Source organism: Scylla paramamosain, chromosome 4 (genome assembly GCF_035594125.1).
Source record: "Scylla paramamosain isolate STU-SP2022 chromosome 4, ASM3559412v1, whole genome shotgun sequence".
Lineage (NCBI taxonomy): Eukaryota > Metazoa > Arthropoda > Malacostraca > Decapoda > Portunidae > Scylla > Scylla paramamosain.
In genome coordinates this window covers 13042310-13061151 of record NC_087154.1, presented here as the reverse complement: position 1 = coordinate 13061151, position 18842 = coordinate 13042310, and the positions used below count along the sequence as shown (strand labels likewise).

The window sequence follows — 18842 nt, the reverse complement described above, 5'->3', positions numbered from 1 at the left end:
GTCTTTCTTCAGGTCGAATTGCAAGACGGTAATAATTACCGTCTTGCAATTCGACCTGAAGAAAGACTGGCCATTTTCCTAAGGTAAGTGTATTATTTTAAAATACCAATTATTGGTATTCTGCTTCTTGATGGAGGGTCCCATCAACTCAACCAACATCTTAAATTGTTCCTAAAGAAGTCATAAAACTTCTCCGGATTATTGACCAAATCTTGGAACAAATGTCCAAAGCTCCCAAATTCAGGTCTTCTAGAATTTATTGGATGCACCCATATTCGTTGCCTCCGCCTCCGTCTACGCTTTCTCAGCCACAGCAACAATGCTATTTCTACAACAGCAAAGACGTCCATACTCCTCGAAGGCTGCCTTGGTACTGAATGATGTGTTAATCAGATTCAGTCGGTTGGAACTATACCGATTCAAAATGACTCGAGTCAAATGATTCTCCATGAATTTAATCGATTCGATTCGCTTGGTGTAAACGCAGCCTAAGCGACGTCAACATTAGACAAAGTGGAGGTGACACCGGCGAAGCGGTAGGATTGATTTATAATGGACAAATACTGCTTTTGATTTGTGATAATCATTGGACAGCCTGTGTCTTATTAGCGGAGTTAAAGGGGTGACAGTCAAGTGGTAGATAAGGTGTGTCATGGCCAAGGAGTGAGAGTGCACATAAGTGTGTGGGGTGGAAAGTTGGATCGACTTAGCCAGTGTAATAAACAGACAGATAATATAGTTTATCTGTTAGGGTGGTCAGACTTGAAAGGGTTGGCGTATAATACAAGGTTATCGTGAGCAGTGAAGGCTTGGGTTTATTTGCAACCTTGGTAAATGTGGTAACTAGTTTGCAATCAACAAAAATATTACTAATAATTTTATATTTTTTGCTCGTCCTTCTTTTTCTTTTCTTTTTTCTTCAATTTATTAAATAATTTAATATTTACAGGATGCAGTTAATTTGGTTTGGGGAATATTTAGATAAAGCTAGCCTACTTTTTTTCAGACGAAACTTTTTTTTGGGGGGGGGGAAGGTGGAGATAATTTTGGGCTTGTTTTGAATGAATCTGCGTGTTGTTTTTCCTGCAAATAATTAGTTTTTATTTTTTACCCCTCACCTTCCGACTCCTTATCAGAAACTAATATTTTGTGGCAAAACCGAAAAGCAGATTAAGACAAAACTGACCGAAATCTAGCTGAAAAAAAGAAAAAAAGTATTTTTTGATATGTCCCATTCCACCCCAACCCCCCCCAACCCCTCAAACAAGCCTGTGGGGAATTGGGGCTTTTGGGGGAGGGGATGAAAAATAAGTGAAATAAGGGCATTTAAAAATCTAAAGAAATTTACCTAAATATTTCAGATTTCCTTAACCCATCCTAGCCCCTAGATCCCTCTTGCTTGGAAGTTAATCTAACCTAGCATAACCTAACCTAACCAGTGGGGCTATAAACAAAAGAAAATATATATATATATATATATATATATATATATATATATATATATATATATATATATATATATATATATATATATATATGTATAAACAAAAAAAATCATTTCAATGTTTACTCTTGACTGGTGCAGAGCTTGCTGGACTTAGAAAATATTGAATTTCTCCACACTCGCAAGTGCTTTTACAGCCATACTAGACACATGCCCCCCACTTTTTTTTACATTTACGGCAAGGTCACCGAACCCTTCTCCATGACGTGAGTTTCGTGCTTTTAGGTAACACGAACATGATATCCAGATTAACAAAAAACAAAAAAATAGTTTCATCCTCACAAATAAGTAACAACAGTAACACTCACTCACAATGTTCCCTCAAAGAGGACTGCCTGCAGCTTGGCTGTGGCAGCCAGCTGGCTGTCACCACCACCACCAAACTCAACCTAACAAAACTAACTAAATCTAGCCAAACTAACTTACCCTAACTAAACTAATCTAACTGAACTAAACTAACAACCTAACCTTACTAAACTAACATAACCTAACTAATCCTAACCTAACCTAACAACCTAACTGAACTAACATAACATAACTAAACTAACAACACAAGCCAACTAAACTAACCTATCCTAACTAGCAAGGCTGAGAAATTAATATGAAGTTATTACTTTTGTTATCTTTGTAAAATCTCATGATGCACTGGAAATAATCAAGGCAATACCCACTGCTGACAGACATCTTCCTCACACTAATTCAAATATTTCAAATTGAGTTGCTTTTCCTTCCACAGGATGAAATAATATACTATGATTGGCAAAATTAATCATGTATTTTTAATTGGTCAGCAGCTGCATTCTCAAACAAAAGAACTAATCACCATGACTAATTTCGTGCTTTTGCAACAGATGTGACTTACACACGCATGGACAAACACACCTACACCAGGGTAGATCATTGCCCACCTATCCATCACACACAAGGGTGCACCATTTCCCATTGTTGTCATGGCATCCAGTTTTTTTTTATTTTAAGCATTTGTAAGTTTGTGGAATATATTCCATACTGCATTACATTCAGCAACTATAATACTGCAGATGCAGTAAGTATTAACCTCGGAGAAGAACGCTAGCTTTATTTCAGTATTACCCCTTGGATTATGTCGTTCCATATATGTTCAATATGTACTTTCATTCATTACTCACTTTCGCTATTTTCTATTGATGGTAAATCTTGCTTATGGCAGCTCTGCCTGTATTCTATTCCTGCCCCTCTCCAGGAGTAGCAAGCTTGGGGATCTGGTGGGAAAGTGGGGGTTTAAGGTGGTGAAAGCCAAAATAGACCAAATTTGGGAAACTAAGGTCTAAGGAGAAAATGCCACTTTTGGGGAAAAAAAAAAAATTGTTAACAAACAGGATATACTGCTCCCACCCCCCAGCCCCACACTAACTGAAACTAAACAGGGGGGTTTTGTCCCTCCCTCTAGACACCCCATTAAGGACTCTAACCTAACCTAACATTACCTAACATAATCTAAACTTGCCAGTGGAGCAAAGCTCCCAGGACATGCCCTTAATGACTCTAACCTAACAGTACCTAACATTACCTAACCTGACCAAAACTAGCCAGGGGCCCTGAACTCCCATTATGAACAATAATCTAATCTTATATTACACCAGCACATCACACTATCAAGAATGATTTGGAAATACTCACAAAATTAAGATTAACAAATCACTGGGTTTCTCACTGTACTGCAAGAAAAAGTTGGGTAGACCCAAATTGCAATCTCAACACTTGTCTGACACCATGATAGAGGTAAAATGATGCAGCAGCTTCCTTGCTGCCTTTCATACCCTTGTGGAGGACAACACATGGAGTAATTCCAAACTACATAGGCCATTTGAATTAGTGGCACTAGCAGGATTGAAAAAAAAAATAAATAAAATTTTAACCACAGGACAGACAGGACCTTAGGACGGACACTTGTTTAGGTCATCTTGATACAGGTTGGTCCAGTTGGATAAATCCTGTGTTAACTTGTGCAGTACAAGAAATGAACAGGTCAGGCAAAGATATAGAGAACTTAAATTATGAAGAGAATAATACTGCATGATATAAAATGGGTAAATAAGCCTTACACTACTTATAACCAATAATAAGGATAATGCCCGAATGGCAGGTAACCAGAACACGAGGGACACTAAGAAAACGTGATCCCATTCAAGGTAAACTCGGCCAATAACATGACAGCATTGATTATTTGTTTCAGTCTTATGAGGCCATTTTCTTGTATTAAACTTGGCCAATATTAAATGAAATCATAGTTTAGTATAAATTACCCAACAGAGTTTTTCACAAAAATCATAAGTAGGACTAATAGTTTAATCACATATGTTATGTTAAAGTAACTTACTTTATATTAGAAAATTAACCTCATTAAACTTCATAATTAGATTTGTTGTTATTATCAACAAAAAGACCTTACTTTCTTTTTTTATACATTTCAATATTTTTTCTTGGTAGAGATAGCAATGATTCACTGGTGCCTGATTTGCTACAGGACCAATACAGGATTAGTACACTCAGTACTGGACAAGTAGACTTGACACTTTTCACTTTTCCTGTACAACTGCATCACATATTCTTCCTTATTCCTTGTGTGTATATATATATATATATATATATATATATATATATATATATATATATATATATATATATATATATATATATATATATATATATATATATATATATATATATATATATATATATATATATATATATATATATATATATATATATATATATATATATATATATATATATATATATATATATATATATATATATATATATATATATATATATATATATATATATATATATATATATATATATATATATATGTATATATATATATATATATATATATATATATATATATATATATATATATATATATATATATATATATATATATATATATATATATATATATATATATATATATATATATATATATATATATATATATATATATATATATACAGTGTCTGAGGTAACTGACAACAACTCTTCTTCTGTTCCCTCCTACTTTCTCTATTCTCATTTTTAATCCAAAGTTGGATGTTGTGTTTATGTGCGCAACAACTTAACCTGCTCGCATGCCCGTGCTCTTGAATCTTCTAAGTTTTCCACTATCTGGCTACAACTACAGAGTCACTATCAAACTAAATTTATCTGTGCTGTATACCACTCATGTAATTCCTCTGACTATAAGAAATTCTTTGACTTCTTAACTTTCAAAGTGGAGTGAATTCTGACTCTTCCCTTTGCAGAGATTTCCATTCTTGGAGACTTCAGTGTTCACCATCAGTTTTGGCTTCCCTTTCCCTTCACTGATCATCCTGGTGAACTAGCCTTCAACTTTGCTATCCTCCGTGACCTAGAGCAATTGGTGCAACACCCTACTCATATTCCTGACCATCTTGGAAATATGCCTAACATTCTTGACCTTTTCCTATCTTCTAATCCTGCTTATGCTGTTACCCTCCCTTCTCTGTTAGGCTTCTCTGATCACAGTCTCATATCTGTATCATGCCCTATCGCTCCAGTCCCTCCTCAGAATCCTCCTAAGTGGAGGTGCCTCGCGTGTTTTGCCTCTGCTATTTTTTTTTTTTTTTTTTTTTTTTTGCTGGTTTTCCTTGGAATGACTACTGCTTCCATGTCAAAGACCTATCTATGTGTGCCGAGCACATAACAGAGGTGGTAGTGTCTGGCAAGGAGGAATGCATTCCTCTCTCTTTTCTCGACCTTAACCTTCTGAACCTTGGTTTAACACAACCTGTTCTTGTGCTATACATGACCCACAAAAGGTACTTGAGCCTTCCAACACCAGAATCTCATGCACTTTATATTTCTGCCCAGAATCTTGTCAAGTCTGTTTTCCAGTTTGTCAAAAACTCCTTCATTAATAGAAAGTGTCAAAATCTTTCAAGATCTAACTCCCCTCATGATTTCTGGCATTTAGCCCAAAATATCTCCAATAACTGTTTCTTCCTTCCCTCCCTTATTTCAGCCAGATGGCACCACTGCTGTCATATCTATCTCTAAAGCTGAACTCTTCACTCAACCCTCTGCTAAAAACTCTACTTTGTATGATTCAGGGCTTGTTCCTCCCTCTCCTCTACCCTCTGACTACTTCATGCTACTTATTAAAATTCTTCATAATGATGTTTTCCATGCCCTTGCTGGCCTAAACCCTCAGAAGGCTCATGGACCTGATGGGGTCCCTCCTATTGTTCTCCGAAACTGTGCTTGCACCTTACCTAGTCTTTCAACTGTTTGTCAACATCTACCTTTCCTTCTTGCTGGAAATTTACCTACATTCAGCCTGTTCCTTAAAAGAGTGATTGTTCTAATCCCTCAGACTACTGTCCTACTGCTTTAATTTCCTGCCTGTCTGAAGTTTTTGAATATATCCTCTTAAACATCTATCACTTCACAACCTTCTATCTAATCGCCAGTATGGGTTCCATCAAGGCTGCTCTACTTGTGATCATCTGGCTTTCCTGATTGAGTCTTGGTCAGTCTGTTTTAGAGATTTTGGTGAAACATCTGCTGTTGCCTTGGACATATCAAAAGCTTTTGATAGAGTCTGGCACAAAGCTTTGATTTCCAAACTACTCGCCTACGGCTTCTATCTTTCTCTCTGTAACTTCATCTCAGGTTTCCTTTCTGACCTTTCTATTGATTCTGTGGTAGATGGTCACTGTTTTTCTCCTAAATCTATTAACAGTGGTGTTCCTCAGGGTTCTGTCCTGTCACCCACTCTTTTTCCTATTATTTATCAGTGATCTTCTAAACCAAACTTCTTGTCCTATCCACTCCTATGCCTTTGATATCAACCTGCATTTTTCCATGTCTTTTTGTAGATGTCCAACCCTTCAGAAAGTAAACGGTTCACCCAGGGAAGCCACAGAACACCTGAGTTCTGATCTCTCTAAAATTTCTGATTAAGGTAGAGCAAATTTGGTATTGTTCAATGCCTCAAAAATTCAACTCCTCCATCTATCAACCAAACACAACCTTCTAGACAATTATCCCCTGTTCCTTAATGACACTCAACCATCCTCATCTTCTACACTGAACATCCTTGATCAGTCCTTTCTTATAATTTAAACTGGAAACTTCACATCTCATCTCTAGCTAAAACAGCTTCTATGAAGTTAGGCATTGATATGCCTCTGCCAGTTTTTCTCACCCCCGAACTGCTAAATCTGTGCAAGGGCCTCATCCATCCATGTATGGAGTATGCTTCAGATGTCTGGGGGGTTTCCATTCATACAGCTCATTTAGACAAGATGGAATCAAAAGCTTTTCATCTCATCAACTCCTCTCCTTTAACTGACAGTCTTCAGCCTCTTTCTCATTGCCACAATGTTGTATCTCTTGTTTTCATGCTAACTGCTCTTCTGATATTGCTAACTGCATGCCTCCCCTCTTCCCGTGGCCTCACGGCACAAAATTTTTTTCTTTCTCTTCTCTCACCCCCTCCTGTCAACCTCTCTAATGCAAGAGTTGACCAGTATTCTCAATCATTTGTCCTTTTCTCTGGTAAACTCTGTAACTCCCTACCTGCTTCTTCATATTCACCTTCCAATTACTTGAACTCCTTCAAGAGGGAGGTTTCAAGACACTTATCCTTCATTTTTTTTTTTTACTACTGCTTTGGACCCCATTTGGAGACTGGCATCTCATTTTTTTATTGGATTTTTGTTGCCCTTGGCCAGTGCCCCTCCTACATATAAAAAAAAAGTAGGATATGAGACAGTGCATGGTCATTATAACATACAACTGCAATAACACACTGAAATTTTAATAAGCATTTAATCGGAATAACAAACCAAAACTGGCATAACGAAATTGCCACTTGTGTGAACATTCAAATTCCAGTAAATATTTAACCAGAATAATGAACCAAAACTTACCATTCGTGCGAGCACTGAAATTTTAATAAAAATTTAATCTGAATAACAAACTAAGACTCGCAAGACTAACTCACCAACTGTGAGAGCTGCTGCTCACCTATCTGCTGCTTGTCCCTTCCTACCTTTTTCCCTTTCCTCTCCCTTCTTTTGTCTTGTCTCAAACCTCCCTCCTCATCACTTCCCCTCCTTATCTGTCAGAGATAAGGAACAAGGGATCTCTCTCTCTCTCTCTCTCTCTCTCTCTCTCTCTCTCTCTCTCTCTCTCTCTCTCTCTCTCTCTCTCTCTCTCTCTCTCTCTCTCTCTCTCTCTTCCTCCCTCCATCCCTCCTCTTCATTGATTTTATGTCATTTTTGCTTCATCGTTTCTCATTCTTTCTCACTCGTCTATGTAATTTCTTTTTCATTCCAAATTAATCTCATTCTATTCAGCAATCATATGATTGTTCTTACTTTCACAGAGAGAGAGAGAGAGAGAGAGAGAGAGAGAGAGAGAGAGAGAGAGAGAGAGAGAGAGAGAGAAGGCTCCAACTTAAGGAGAGGGATTTAATTTATTTCAAATTCAATAGTACAAATGTGCTCATATTGATGTATTGTTTAAAAATTGTGGAATTATTTGTATTATTGCTTAATTCCCTGGTACCAATAAATTTTTTTTCCCATAGGTTCTTTAGTTGCTATAATGTATATTTACCATAACAAATGCTACAGTGGAACAAGCCATGTTTGTTGTTGTGTACCCTAATATATATATATATATATATATATATATATATATATATATATATATATATATATATATATATATATATATATATATATATATACATATACATATACATATACATATATATATATATATATATGTATATATATATATATATATATATATATATATATATATATATATATATATATATATATATATATATATATATATATATATATATATATATATATATATACATACTTATACAGTGGCCGCAGATGAAACTAGGATGATAGTGAAAACAGCATGCTGTTTTTACCATAACTTTATTTGCTGAATTTACCATGATCAAGGAAATAGCTGAGTTTTGGTGACATGCTCTGTTGTAATGGCCCAGTCAGGTGTGCTGCAAGCTTCACACAGGAAGTTGTGCTGGCTCTTTCATTCTCTCTCCCCTCTTGTGAAAGGTTTCAAATGTTTCAATATGTACACCTACCTCAACCAGTTGATCATGGGGAAAAGACACTTGTCCATGGTGGAGAAGACAAGAATTGTCACACTCCATGAAGAGGGTGTCTCTAGCTGAGATAGGACAATGTCTACGCATATCCAAAAACACTGTTTCCATATGGTAAAATGTGGTATGGGTGGAGACTGGGAATCAAATATAAAGAGGAAATTGGGGTCAGGGAAGAAGCATAAGACGTCCAGACACACAGACAACCTTCTGTGAAGAATCATAATAGTGAGGCCTTTTGTCACTGCCAGGGAAATCAAGACTGAGAATAATGAATTACTGATGATATATCTATCTATACAATTCAGAATTACTGAAGAATTGCCTTGGACTCCCAGTACGTTATGCAGCACAAAAAAACAATGCTGATTGCCAACATGAAGGCTAAAAGATTAGCATTTGTAAGGAGATATAAAGACTGGACTGCTAAAGATTGGGAACATGTGGTATTTTCTGACAAAAGCTGTTTTCACGTCATCAGGTCAGTTGGACAGACAGTATGGCAATCAAAAGACTTCAACAGGTATGATCCAAAGTTCACAGTGAAGACCATAAAGCATCTGGCCTACATCATGCTATAGGGATGTTTCAGTGGTTATGGTGGTCAGGGAGGATTGTATTTTCTCCCTAAAAGTACAAGCATGAAGAGAGACTATTACATAGAAGTGTTAAGGGAGAATCTGCATTCACTTCGTCAAGATCTGAAGATTAAAGTTTTCATGCAGGATGGAGCCCCTTGCCACAGGGATAAGGCCATGGATTTCTTTGCTGAAAATGGCATTCTAGTCTTGAATTGGCCTGGCAACTCAGCAGACCTCACTCCTGTTGAAAATGTATAGACATATATAAAGAGACGCCTACTGACCACCAGTACACCCTATGTTCCCATGCTGAAAGAAGCCATCAAGAAAATAAGATAAGAAGATAAAGAATATTTTTATACTCTTGTTCAGTCTGTGCCAGAGACTTAAATTTGTACTGAGAAACAATGGTAATATGTCTAAATACTAAATAAAAGAGATGAGATGCACAAAATATTTTTGAATACATCTTTCTTTGATCAAAACAGAAAAAATAACCGTCCTAATTTCATCTGCAGGCACTGTATATATATATATATATATATATATATATATATATATATATATATATATATATATATATATATATATATATATATATATATATATATATATATATATATATATATATATATATATATATATATATATATATATATATATATATATATATATATATATATATATATACGAGTATATAATTTTTTTATTTTTTATTATTTTTACATAAGAGGGCCTCTGTCAGAGCCCCCTCTGACCATGGGAAATAAAGAAGAGGGAAAAATCCCACTGAGGTGTCACTCCCAAAAAAGATGTCAAGAAAATCATCAAAAAATTGAAAGATGAGTGTCTTGAAACCTCCCTCTTGAAGTAGTTCAAGTCATAGGAAGGAGGAAATACAGAAGCAGGCAGGGAATTCCAGAGTTTACCAGAGAAAGGGATGAATGACTGAGAATACTGGTTACATCTTGCATTAGAGGGGTGGACAGAATAGGGATGAGAGAAGGTAGAAAGTCTTGTGCAGCAAGGCCTTGGGAGGAGGGGAGGCATGGAGTTAGCAAGATCAGAAGAGCAGTTAGCATGAAAATAGCAGAAGATAGCAAGAGGTGCAACATTGCAGCGATGAGAAAAAGGCTGAAGACAGAGGAGAGGATGAATAGTTTTTGATTCCAACCATCTAAAATAGTGGTACGAGTGGTATGCCACAATACATGTGAAGCATACTCCATACATGGATGGATAAGGCCTCTGTACATAGCAGCTGGGGGTGGGGCTGAGAAAAACTGGCAGAGATGACTCAGAATGCCTAACTTCATAGGAGCTGTTTTAACTGGAGCTGAGATGTGAAGTTTTCAGTTTAGATTATAAGTAAAGGATAGACGGAAGATGTTCAGTGTAGAAAAGGAGGACAGATGAGAAACACTGAAGAAGAGAAGATAGTTGTCTGGAAGGTGGTGTTGAGTTAATAGATAGGTAAATTGAGTTTGAGGCATTGAACAATACTAAGTTTGCTCTTCCCCAATCAGAAATTTTAGGAAGATCAGAAGTCAGGTGTTCTGTGGCTTTCCTGCATGAACTGTTTACTTTCTGAAGGTTTGGATGTCTATGAAAAAACATGGAAAACTGCAGGGTGGAATCATCACTGTAGGAGTGAATAGGACAAGAAGTTTGGTTTAGAAGATCATTGGTGAATAATAGGACATAACAGAACCCTGAGGAACACAACTGTTAATAGATTTAGGAGAAAAACAGTGACTGTCTACCACAGCAGCAATACAACAGTCAGAAAGGAAACTTGAGATGAAGTCACAGATAGAAGGACAGAAGCCATAGGAGGGTAGTTTGGAAGTCAAGGCTTTGTGCAGACTCTATCAAAAGCTTTTGATATGTCTAAGGCAACAGCAAAAGTTTCATGAAAATCTCTAAAAGAGAATTTACCAAGACTTGGTAGGAAAAGCCAGGGATGGTACTTATAAAAACTCATAAGAAGTACTCATAATTCTACTCATAGCTATGAAAAATTCATAGCTTTCTGTTGTAAGGACTATGGGTTTTTCGTAATCTCTGTCATGGCTATGAATGAAGTAGTTACGGCTGACTTCGCTAGCTGGTAGAAATAGCAGAAACATGTAATTGAATTATACATTAGTAAACAGAGAAAGGTGAAAATATATATTACATAGTTTTTTATGTAATAATTATGCTGTATCTCTTAAATAAAGAAAATTAGTGCCTAGAACAAGATCTGCCTTCAGAGGGGAGCCTGAAATGTGAGCAATAACAAGCAGTCGCCACTCAAGCACCATATTTGTATCACCACAACACCAATAACAACAACATGGACACAGCTGGCCCTGCTGCAGTCACCCTAAGAGGACAAGAAAACCTATTTGCTCTCTAGGTGAGTCTTGCCACATATTGAAGCTTTATAACATCTCTGGAGAGAGTTCTTTGTTGGTCTCAAAAGCACTGACTAGACCAAGTCTGACAAAAAACAATACCAGTAATCTATATCTTGTAGTGAGTTCACCATCACTGAATTCAATGAGAATGTCTGTCCTCTCATGAAGTTCCCTTGGTTGGTGCACACTGACTTGTTGCTGCTGCTTGGCCATGTTGGCTTATGGGCAATTCTTAAGCCTTATGATATCTGACTCAGTAATAGTGGCAAAGTGAACTTATGAATATTTCATAGCGCTTATGACTGATTTAGACCATTTATGAAATATTTATGAAAAATATTTGCCATTTTGATGGCTTATAACAGATTCATAGTCTTATAACTTTTCATAAGTACTACCCCTGGCAGAAGATCATTAGTAGAGTGGCCTTGACGGAACACATACTGGTGATCAGATAGAAGGTTGTGAAGTGATAGATGTTTAAGAATCTTCCTATTGAGGATAGATTCAAAAACTTTAGATAGGCGGAAATTTAAAGCAGTAGGTTAGTACAGTAAAATCCCTCTCATCCAGCATTCAAGTATCCGGCAGCTTCAAGTATCCGGCACATTTTTCCCCTAGCCTTAAAATCAATAAAAAATCAATGTGTACTCATAAAATCGATTAAAATTCCCGCGCAAGGCATACTTTGTCCCCTCACCACCAGAGCGCACTGCTCCACGCCACCCGCGGCCCACTGCACTGTGTTTACTCAGTGACTCAGTCCCGCGTGTGCACTGTTTATCGCCTGACGCCTTCATCATGCCTAAAGTTGTAGAAAAGAGGAAGTGTGTTGTGCTTACACTTAAGCAGAAGGTAGATGTTTGTCGACGATTAGAGAGAGGTGAAAGCAGATAGCAACTAATGGCAGAATATGGTGTGGGCTCATCAACTATTTATGACATTAAATCCCAAACGAAAAAGTTGCGGGATTACATGAAAGCCACTGACAAACCAAAGGGAGCGGAAAAAGTCACACACTGCAGTATCATCGTGGTGAAATGATGGACAAAGTGTTATACGAGTGGTTCAGCTTGAAAAGATCAGAAGGAGTCACAATTACAGGCCCAATGCTACAACTGTGTGTTGGTGAGTGTGAGGTGGCAGTGCAGGTGGCGACGCGCGGCATGGCGATCAGCTGATCTTTGTTATGGTAAGATGCATGAGTGTAGGTTGGTGATTGTGAACATAATTTCACTTCTATTTAAGTATCCGGCATGTCGGCAGTCCCGTTGATGCCAGATAAGAGGGATTTTACTGTAGTTTGAACGGTCACATAGGTGAACTTCCAGCAAGAAGGAAAGGTAGATTTTGATAGACAGTTGAAGAGTTTGACTAGGCAAGATGCAAACATGGAGGCACAGTTTTGGTGAATAATTGGAGGAACCTCATCAATTCCTTAAGCCTTCCAAGGGTTTTGGCCAGCAAGGGCATGCAAAACATCACTGTGAAGGATTTTAATGAGTAGAATGAGAGGTGGAGAAGGAGGAACAAGCTCATCCAAGGTAGAGTTTTTAGCAAAGGTTTGAGCAAAGAGTTCAGTTTTAGAAATAGATGAGATGGCAGTGGTACCATCAGGTTAAAATAAAGGAGGGAAAGGTGAAGAAGCAAAGTTATTGGAGATTTTTTTTGGCTAGATGGCATAAGTCATGAGGGGAGTTAGATCTTGAATACTTTCTTTCTTTGACACCTTTTATTAATGAAGGGATTTTTGGCTATGGAGAAAAGATTTGGCATGATTCTGGGCAGAAATATAAAGCACATGAGATTCAGGTGATGGAAGGCTCAGGTACCCTTTGTGGGCCACCTCTTTATCATGTATAGCTTGAGAACAGGTTGTGTTAAATCAACGTTTGGAAGATTTAGGTCAAGAGAAAGAGTGAGGAATGTACACCTCCATGCCAGACACTATCACCTCTATTATGTGCTTAGCACACAGACGGGTCTCTGACACAGAAGCAGTAGTCATTCTAAGGAAAATCAACATAATACATCCTCAGGTCCCCCCATTTAGCAGAGACAAAATGCCAGAGGCATCTCATCTTTAGGGGATCATGAGGAGGGATTGGAGTGATAGGACAAGATACAGATATGAGACTGTGATCTGAGGAGCCCAACGGAGAAGATAAGCAGAAGGATTAGAGGTTAGGAAAAGTTCAAGAATGTTGGGCATATCTCCAAGACAATCAGGAATATGAGTAGGGTGTTGCACCAGTTGCTCTAGGTCATGGAGGATAGCAGAGTTGAAGGCTAGTTCACCAGGATGATCAGTGAAGGGAGAGAAAAGCCAAAGCTGCTGGTGAACATTGAAGTCTCCCAGAATGGAGATCTCCGCAAAAGGGAAGAGAGTCAGAATGTGCTCCAATTTTGAAGTTAAGTAGTCAAAGAATTTCTTATAGTCGGAGGAGTTATGTGAGAGCTATACAGCACAGATGAATTTAGTTTGAGAGTGACTCTGTAGTCATGGTCAGAAGGTGAAAACTCAGAAGATTCATGATCATGGGCACAAGAGCAGGTTAAGTCATTGTGCACATAGATGCAACATCCAGCTTTGGATTGAAAATGAAGGTAGAGAAAGTAGGAGGGAATGGAAAAGGGGCTACTGTCAGTTGCCTCAGACACTTGTGTTTCAGTGAGGAAAAGATATGAGGTTTAGCATAGGAGAGCTGGTGTTCCTTCATTTTCAGTGCTGTCATTGCTGAGAATCCAGCCTCGTAGTGTTAGGTTGAGGGAGACTGGATCAACATGATCAGTGCACACACTGAAAGAAGAGGACAATCATCCTTCACTTTTGCCCAAAATGTAGAAAGCTCTTGTTCAGAAAAATTGGCTTTCAACTGAATATCTTCACAAATTTGAAGAAATTCTACCTTCGCAGCAACATCAATATCACTGATGGCACTATCCTTCAGTGAAAAGGGTCTGGGGATCCACATAACACAGAGGTCATCTGATCCTGGAAAGTAACTTTTGATGACGTTATTCATTGCTGGAAGATGAGCTGAGATCTCTCAGAAACTGTATTCAGCTTCTGCCATAAAATCCAGGATAGTTATCATCTGAGAGAAGAATTGTATCTGTCCTGAGTTTTTTTCTGGTAAAGTTGAATCTTACACTTGAATGCTGCTGCATTGTCACAAACTGCATGCAGCATTGCAAGGCTTCCTTGGAGTGAAATATTCTTTGAAGTCACTTCAGAGAAGAAATCAGCCAAGTAGGCAACCTTTGTTACAAAACAGTCATCTTGCATCTCTTCACAAAGAGGATTCTCTTCTGAGGTATGGCCTTGTTCAAACAGCATCATTATTTCCTCTGAAGTTGTAGTGCTGGATTCAGAACCTTACCACGCAAGAGCCAACATACCTTCATGTGAAGCAAGAGAACAGAGAAATCAGCACCCATTTCTTCACAAAGGACTTTAAACATCCTTGAAGTTGTTGCACTCCTTTGGATATGGTTCATAATCTTCACAACATTGGTGATCTCTTCTTGAAGTCCAGGTGGGAGAGTCTTCATTGCCAAAGCATAATGTTGAATCACACAAGTAGTGAATGTGACACGTGGAGTGACATTCATCACAAAAGCTTTGAAGCCAGATTTGCAACCAGTCAAGGAAGGAGCCTGTCTGTACAGACTGACAAGTGCTTCCCAAGTCAGTCCATGTTTAAGGAGAAAAGTTACTAGGATTTTGAAAATATTTTTTCATGAGTTGTTGTGGGCACTGGCTCACATAACAAGTACTCCTCCTTCATAATTTCCCTGTCAAGGTAGTGAACTTAAACAAGAAGTTGGGAACATGTTGCAACATCTGTTGACTCATCCAGTTGAAATGAATACACAGGACTACTCTTCACAGTAGTCACCACTTGTAACAAAATATCCTCACTCTTGTCCAAGATCCGAGTTTTGACTGTGTATCATTTGGAAGGGAAATTTCCTTCAACTGGTGTGCCAGCTGTTCTCCAAGAATTGCCATTGTTACTTCCAGAATGTAGGGTTGAATTTAAAGTAATGATTTTTTTTTCACTGACTGACAGATTGAGCAGATGCAACACTGATACACCACTTATATGTGTGAATAAACCTTTTATCAGACCTTCACCATTGGTGTGAGGCTTCTTGGTCTGCACAATTTTTAGAGTAATTCTGTAGGAAATCTCCAATGCTGCTTTGTTCTGATAAGTGAAGTGACCAGTGCAACCAATGTGACTGGCCATCAGAAAAGCTTATTACAAATTGTCAAGCTCTTTCCACTTATAAACACACTTGGAATTTATTACAGTTGTAAATATGGTGTAACATGCAGGAAAGCTTACACCCTATGAACAAAATCCAACATTTCCTGAAACAACTTAACTTGTTCCCTTGTTGTGTGAAACTGGAATGCAAAGTGCCTAGGAAATAGCAGGAGCAAAACACATCCAGTCCCACCACCATAGCTATGATCTGACTGAGGGACTGGTTGTAGTTGATGTGGTTGATGGCCATCAGAAAAGCTTATTACAAATTGTCAAGCTCTTTCCACTTATAAACACACTTGGAATTTATTACAGAAGTTGTAAATATGGTGTAACATGCAGGAAAGCTTACACCCTATGAACAAAATCCAACATTTTCTGAAACAACTTAACTTGTTCCCTTGTGTGAAACTGGAATGCAAAGTGCCTAGGAAATAGCAGGATCAAAACACATCCAGTCCCACCACCATAGCTATGATCTGACTGAGGGACTGGTTGTGGTTGATGTTTTTAGCAGCTGGCCACCTCAAATACATGAAATAAATTACTTTCTCCTAAACCCTTTGTGACCCCCCCCCCCAAAAAAAAAAAAAAAATGACACCTGAAGGGGTCACAACTCACAGATTAAGAACCGGTGTTCTGGAGTAACTTAGTTTCACTAATTTAGAAATTTATTTTATATACTTGAGGGTCAGTTCTCTTAAGTGTTTTAAAATGCTACATTGGGTTTTATTTTTTATAAAATTCTCCCTTACAATATTTATTCTACAAGGAAGGAATCACCTTAGGCCCATAAAAGAATTTTAATTTTACATGGTGTGATAACAAAAAACTCTTCTCTTACTCCTGATAATATCAGGTAGAATTAGGTAAAATTAGTTATGTCTTTGTTCTTGAAGGAAAGTTTTTAAAACCAAGGATCATATTTACTATACTTGCAGTATCTGCATTACTGGGAAAATTTTAGATACAACACAATCTAAATATAAAGATGGATGTAACCATAGGTAGGTAGGGATAGGAAGGAATCAAATTCCTGTTAAACATCATGGAAGTTGTCCTTTGTTCATTTTGTTTAGGAGACTTTCTTTTTCTCTGTCTCTTGAAATATCACCAGCTAGCACAACAGCAGGTACCATCCTGATCATGTAGTGTTGATGCAAACACGGATGTTATTTCTACATTTGTTATATGTTAGCCAGCAGCACCTCCTGAAGCAGCAGAGTGGGAAGCAGAGAGCTGTGCGGTAGTTGGCAATATTTCATCAGACAGAAAACAGGAAAGTCTCTCAGACTAAGTGCACAAAGCACAACTTCCATGATGTTCAACAAAGAGTCTGATTACTACCTATCCCTCTATGGTAACATCCTTGACACATTGTATGCATATACTTTTCTAACTGCACATCATAATCTTTAATTTCTTGTTTTGATTGAAAAATATGGCATCTGTTGATACTGCATGCTATTTTCTCTGTTAAACCATGGTGATATTCTGAACTAGTCTTCCATGAGGCTTTGCTTGTCATAATTTGAGATTACTGATTTTCATGTCATATGCCAGTTGTTGAATCTATTATCACTAATGTTATAATGTCATTAGATTCTAGTTAGGTAATTTTTTTGGATGAAGAGTAACTTAATATAGTTTAAATTGATGTTTTTGATATAATTTTGTAAATTTTGCTTATGTTCTGGAAGTGGTGATAGTAATTCATTAATACAAGTTGAATTTCCTTCTTAGAAGCAGTTGGGCATTTGTCATTGAGTGGCAACATAAGAACGTAATAAAGATAAAGGAAGCTGCAGGAAGCTTTCATACCTACATGTGGCCATTAATTTGTCTGATCTATTAAAGCTCCATAATGACTCAGCACTAACAATCTGATTATGGAGTCTATTTAATTAATCTACCACTCTATTTGAGGTCTTATGTATTCTTTCTTCTCTCTCTCTCTCTCTCTCTCTCTCTCTCTCTCTCTCTCTCTCTCTCTCTCTCTCTCTCTCTCTCTCTCTCTCTCTCTCTCTCTCTCTCTCTCTCTCTCTCTCTCTCTCTCTCTCTCTCTCTTTTATATATATATATATATATATATATATATATATATATATATATATATATATATATATATATATATATATATATATATATATATATATATATATATATATATATATATATATATATATATATATATCCTTATCAAATTTTGAACCATGTATTTATCATCCTATCTTGATTACTGACCCAGGTACCTGATTTTTTTTAGCTCAATTGTGGATAAATCCAATTGTGAAGAGCACTCAGAAATGTTTGGGTGGTGGAGTAATCTTGTCTAGGGTTTTAGGAATTTGTGTGCCTCTATAATGCCCTCACTTGAGTTTGCTTAGTTGTCTAGGCATAAATGAGGTGTGTTGTTGATGGTGGGAAAAATCCTGCTCATAGTGGGCATGGTATGAGGTGACAGCTGGTATAAAAACTCCAGCCTTTGGCTCTAAAACATTGACATGTCTCCGGCCAACCTGCCATTGAGAACCACTTGTAGCTAATATAACCACAACATAAATCCTTATTAATAGGATCTGCTGTGATCACAGGTGTACCTTTTTTTTTTTTTTCAGCTTTTGGCCCTAGAACATTGACATGTCTGGCCAACCTGCCATTGAAAACCACTTGTAGCTAATATAACCACAACATAAATCCTTATTAATTAGATCTGATGTGATTACAGGTGTACCTATACATTTTTTTTTCCTTTTTTATAGCAAATCAGCTCCTGTTCTGTAAAACTCAAGGCCATCTCCTTAATGTGGATTTCTGAAGAAGAGCCTTTAGATGTAGGTAAACAGATAGATAGATACAAATGATTCAGCAGAGTAGGTTATGAAGACTTACCTGAAAAAAAAAATATATTGTTT

The 18842-nt window shown here is 37.2% G+C and overlaps 1 protein-coding gene across 3 annotated transcripts in view; it reads left to right on the top strand.

Moving 5' to 3' along the window:
• Window positions 1–290: 290 nt before the first annotated feature.
• Window positions 291–18842, top strand: part of LOC135099748 (inactive hydroxysteroid dehydrogenase-like protein 1) — a 145431-nt gene continuing 126879 nt past the window's right edge. For all 3 annotated transcript variants that reach the window (XM_064002254.1, XM_064002253.1, XM_064002255.1), the window contains exon 1: window positions 291–370. In XM_064002254.1, coding sequence (XP_063858324.1) covers window positions 320–370 — 51 coding nt within the window. In that variant the 5' untranslated portion in view covers window positions 291–319. The remainder of the gene's footprint in view (window positions 371–18842) is intronic.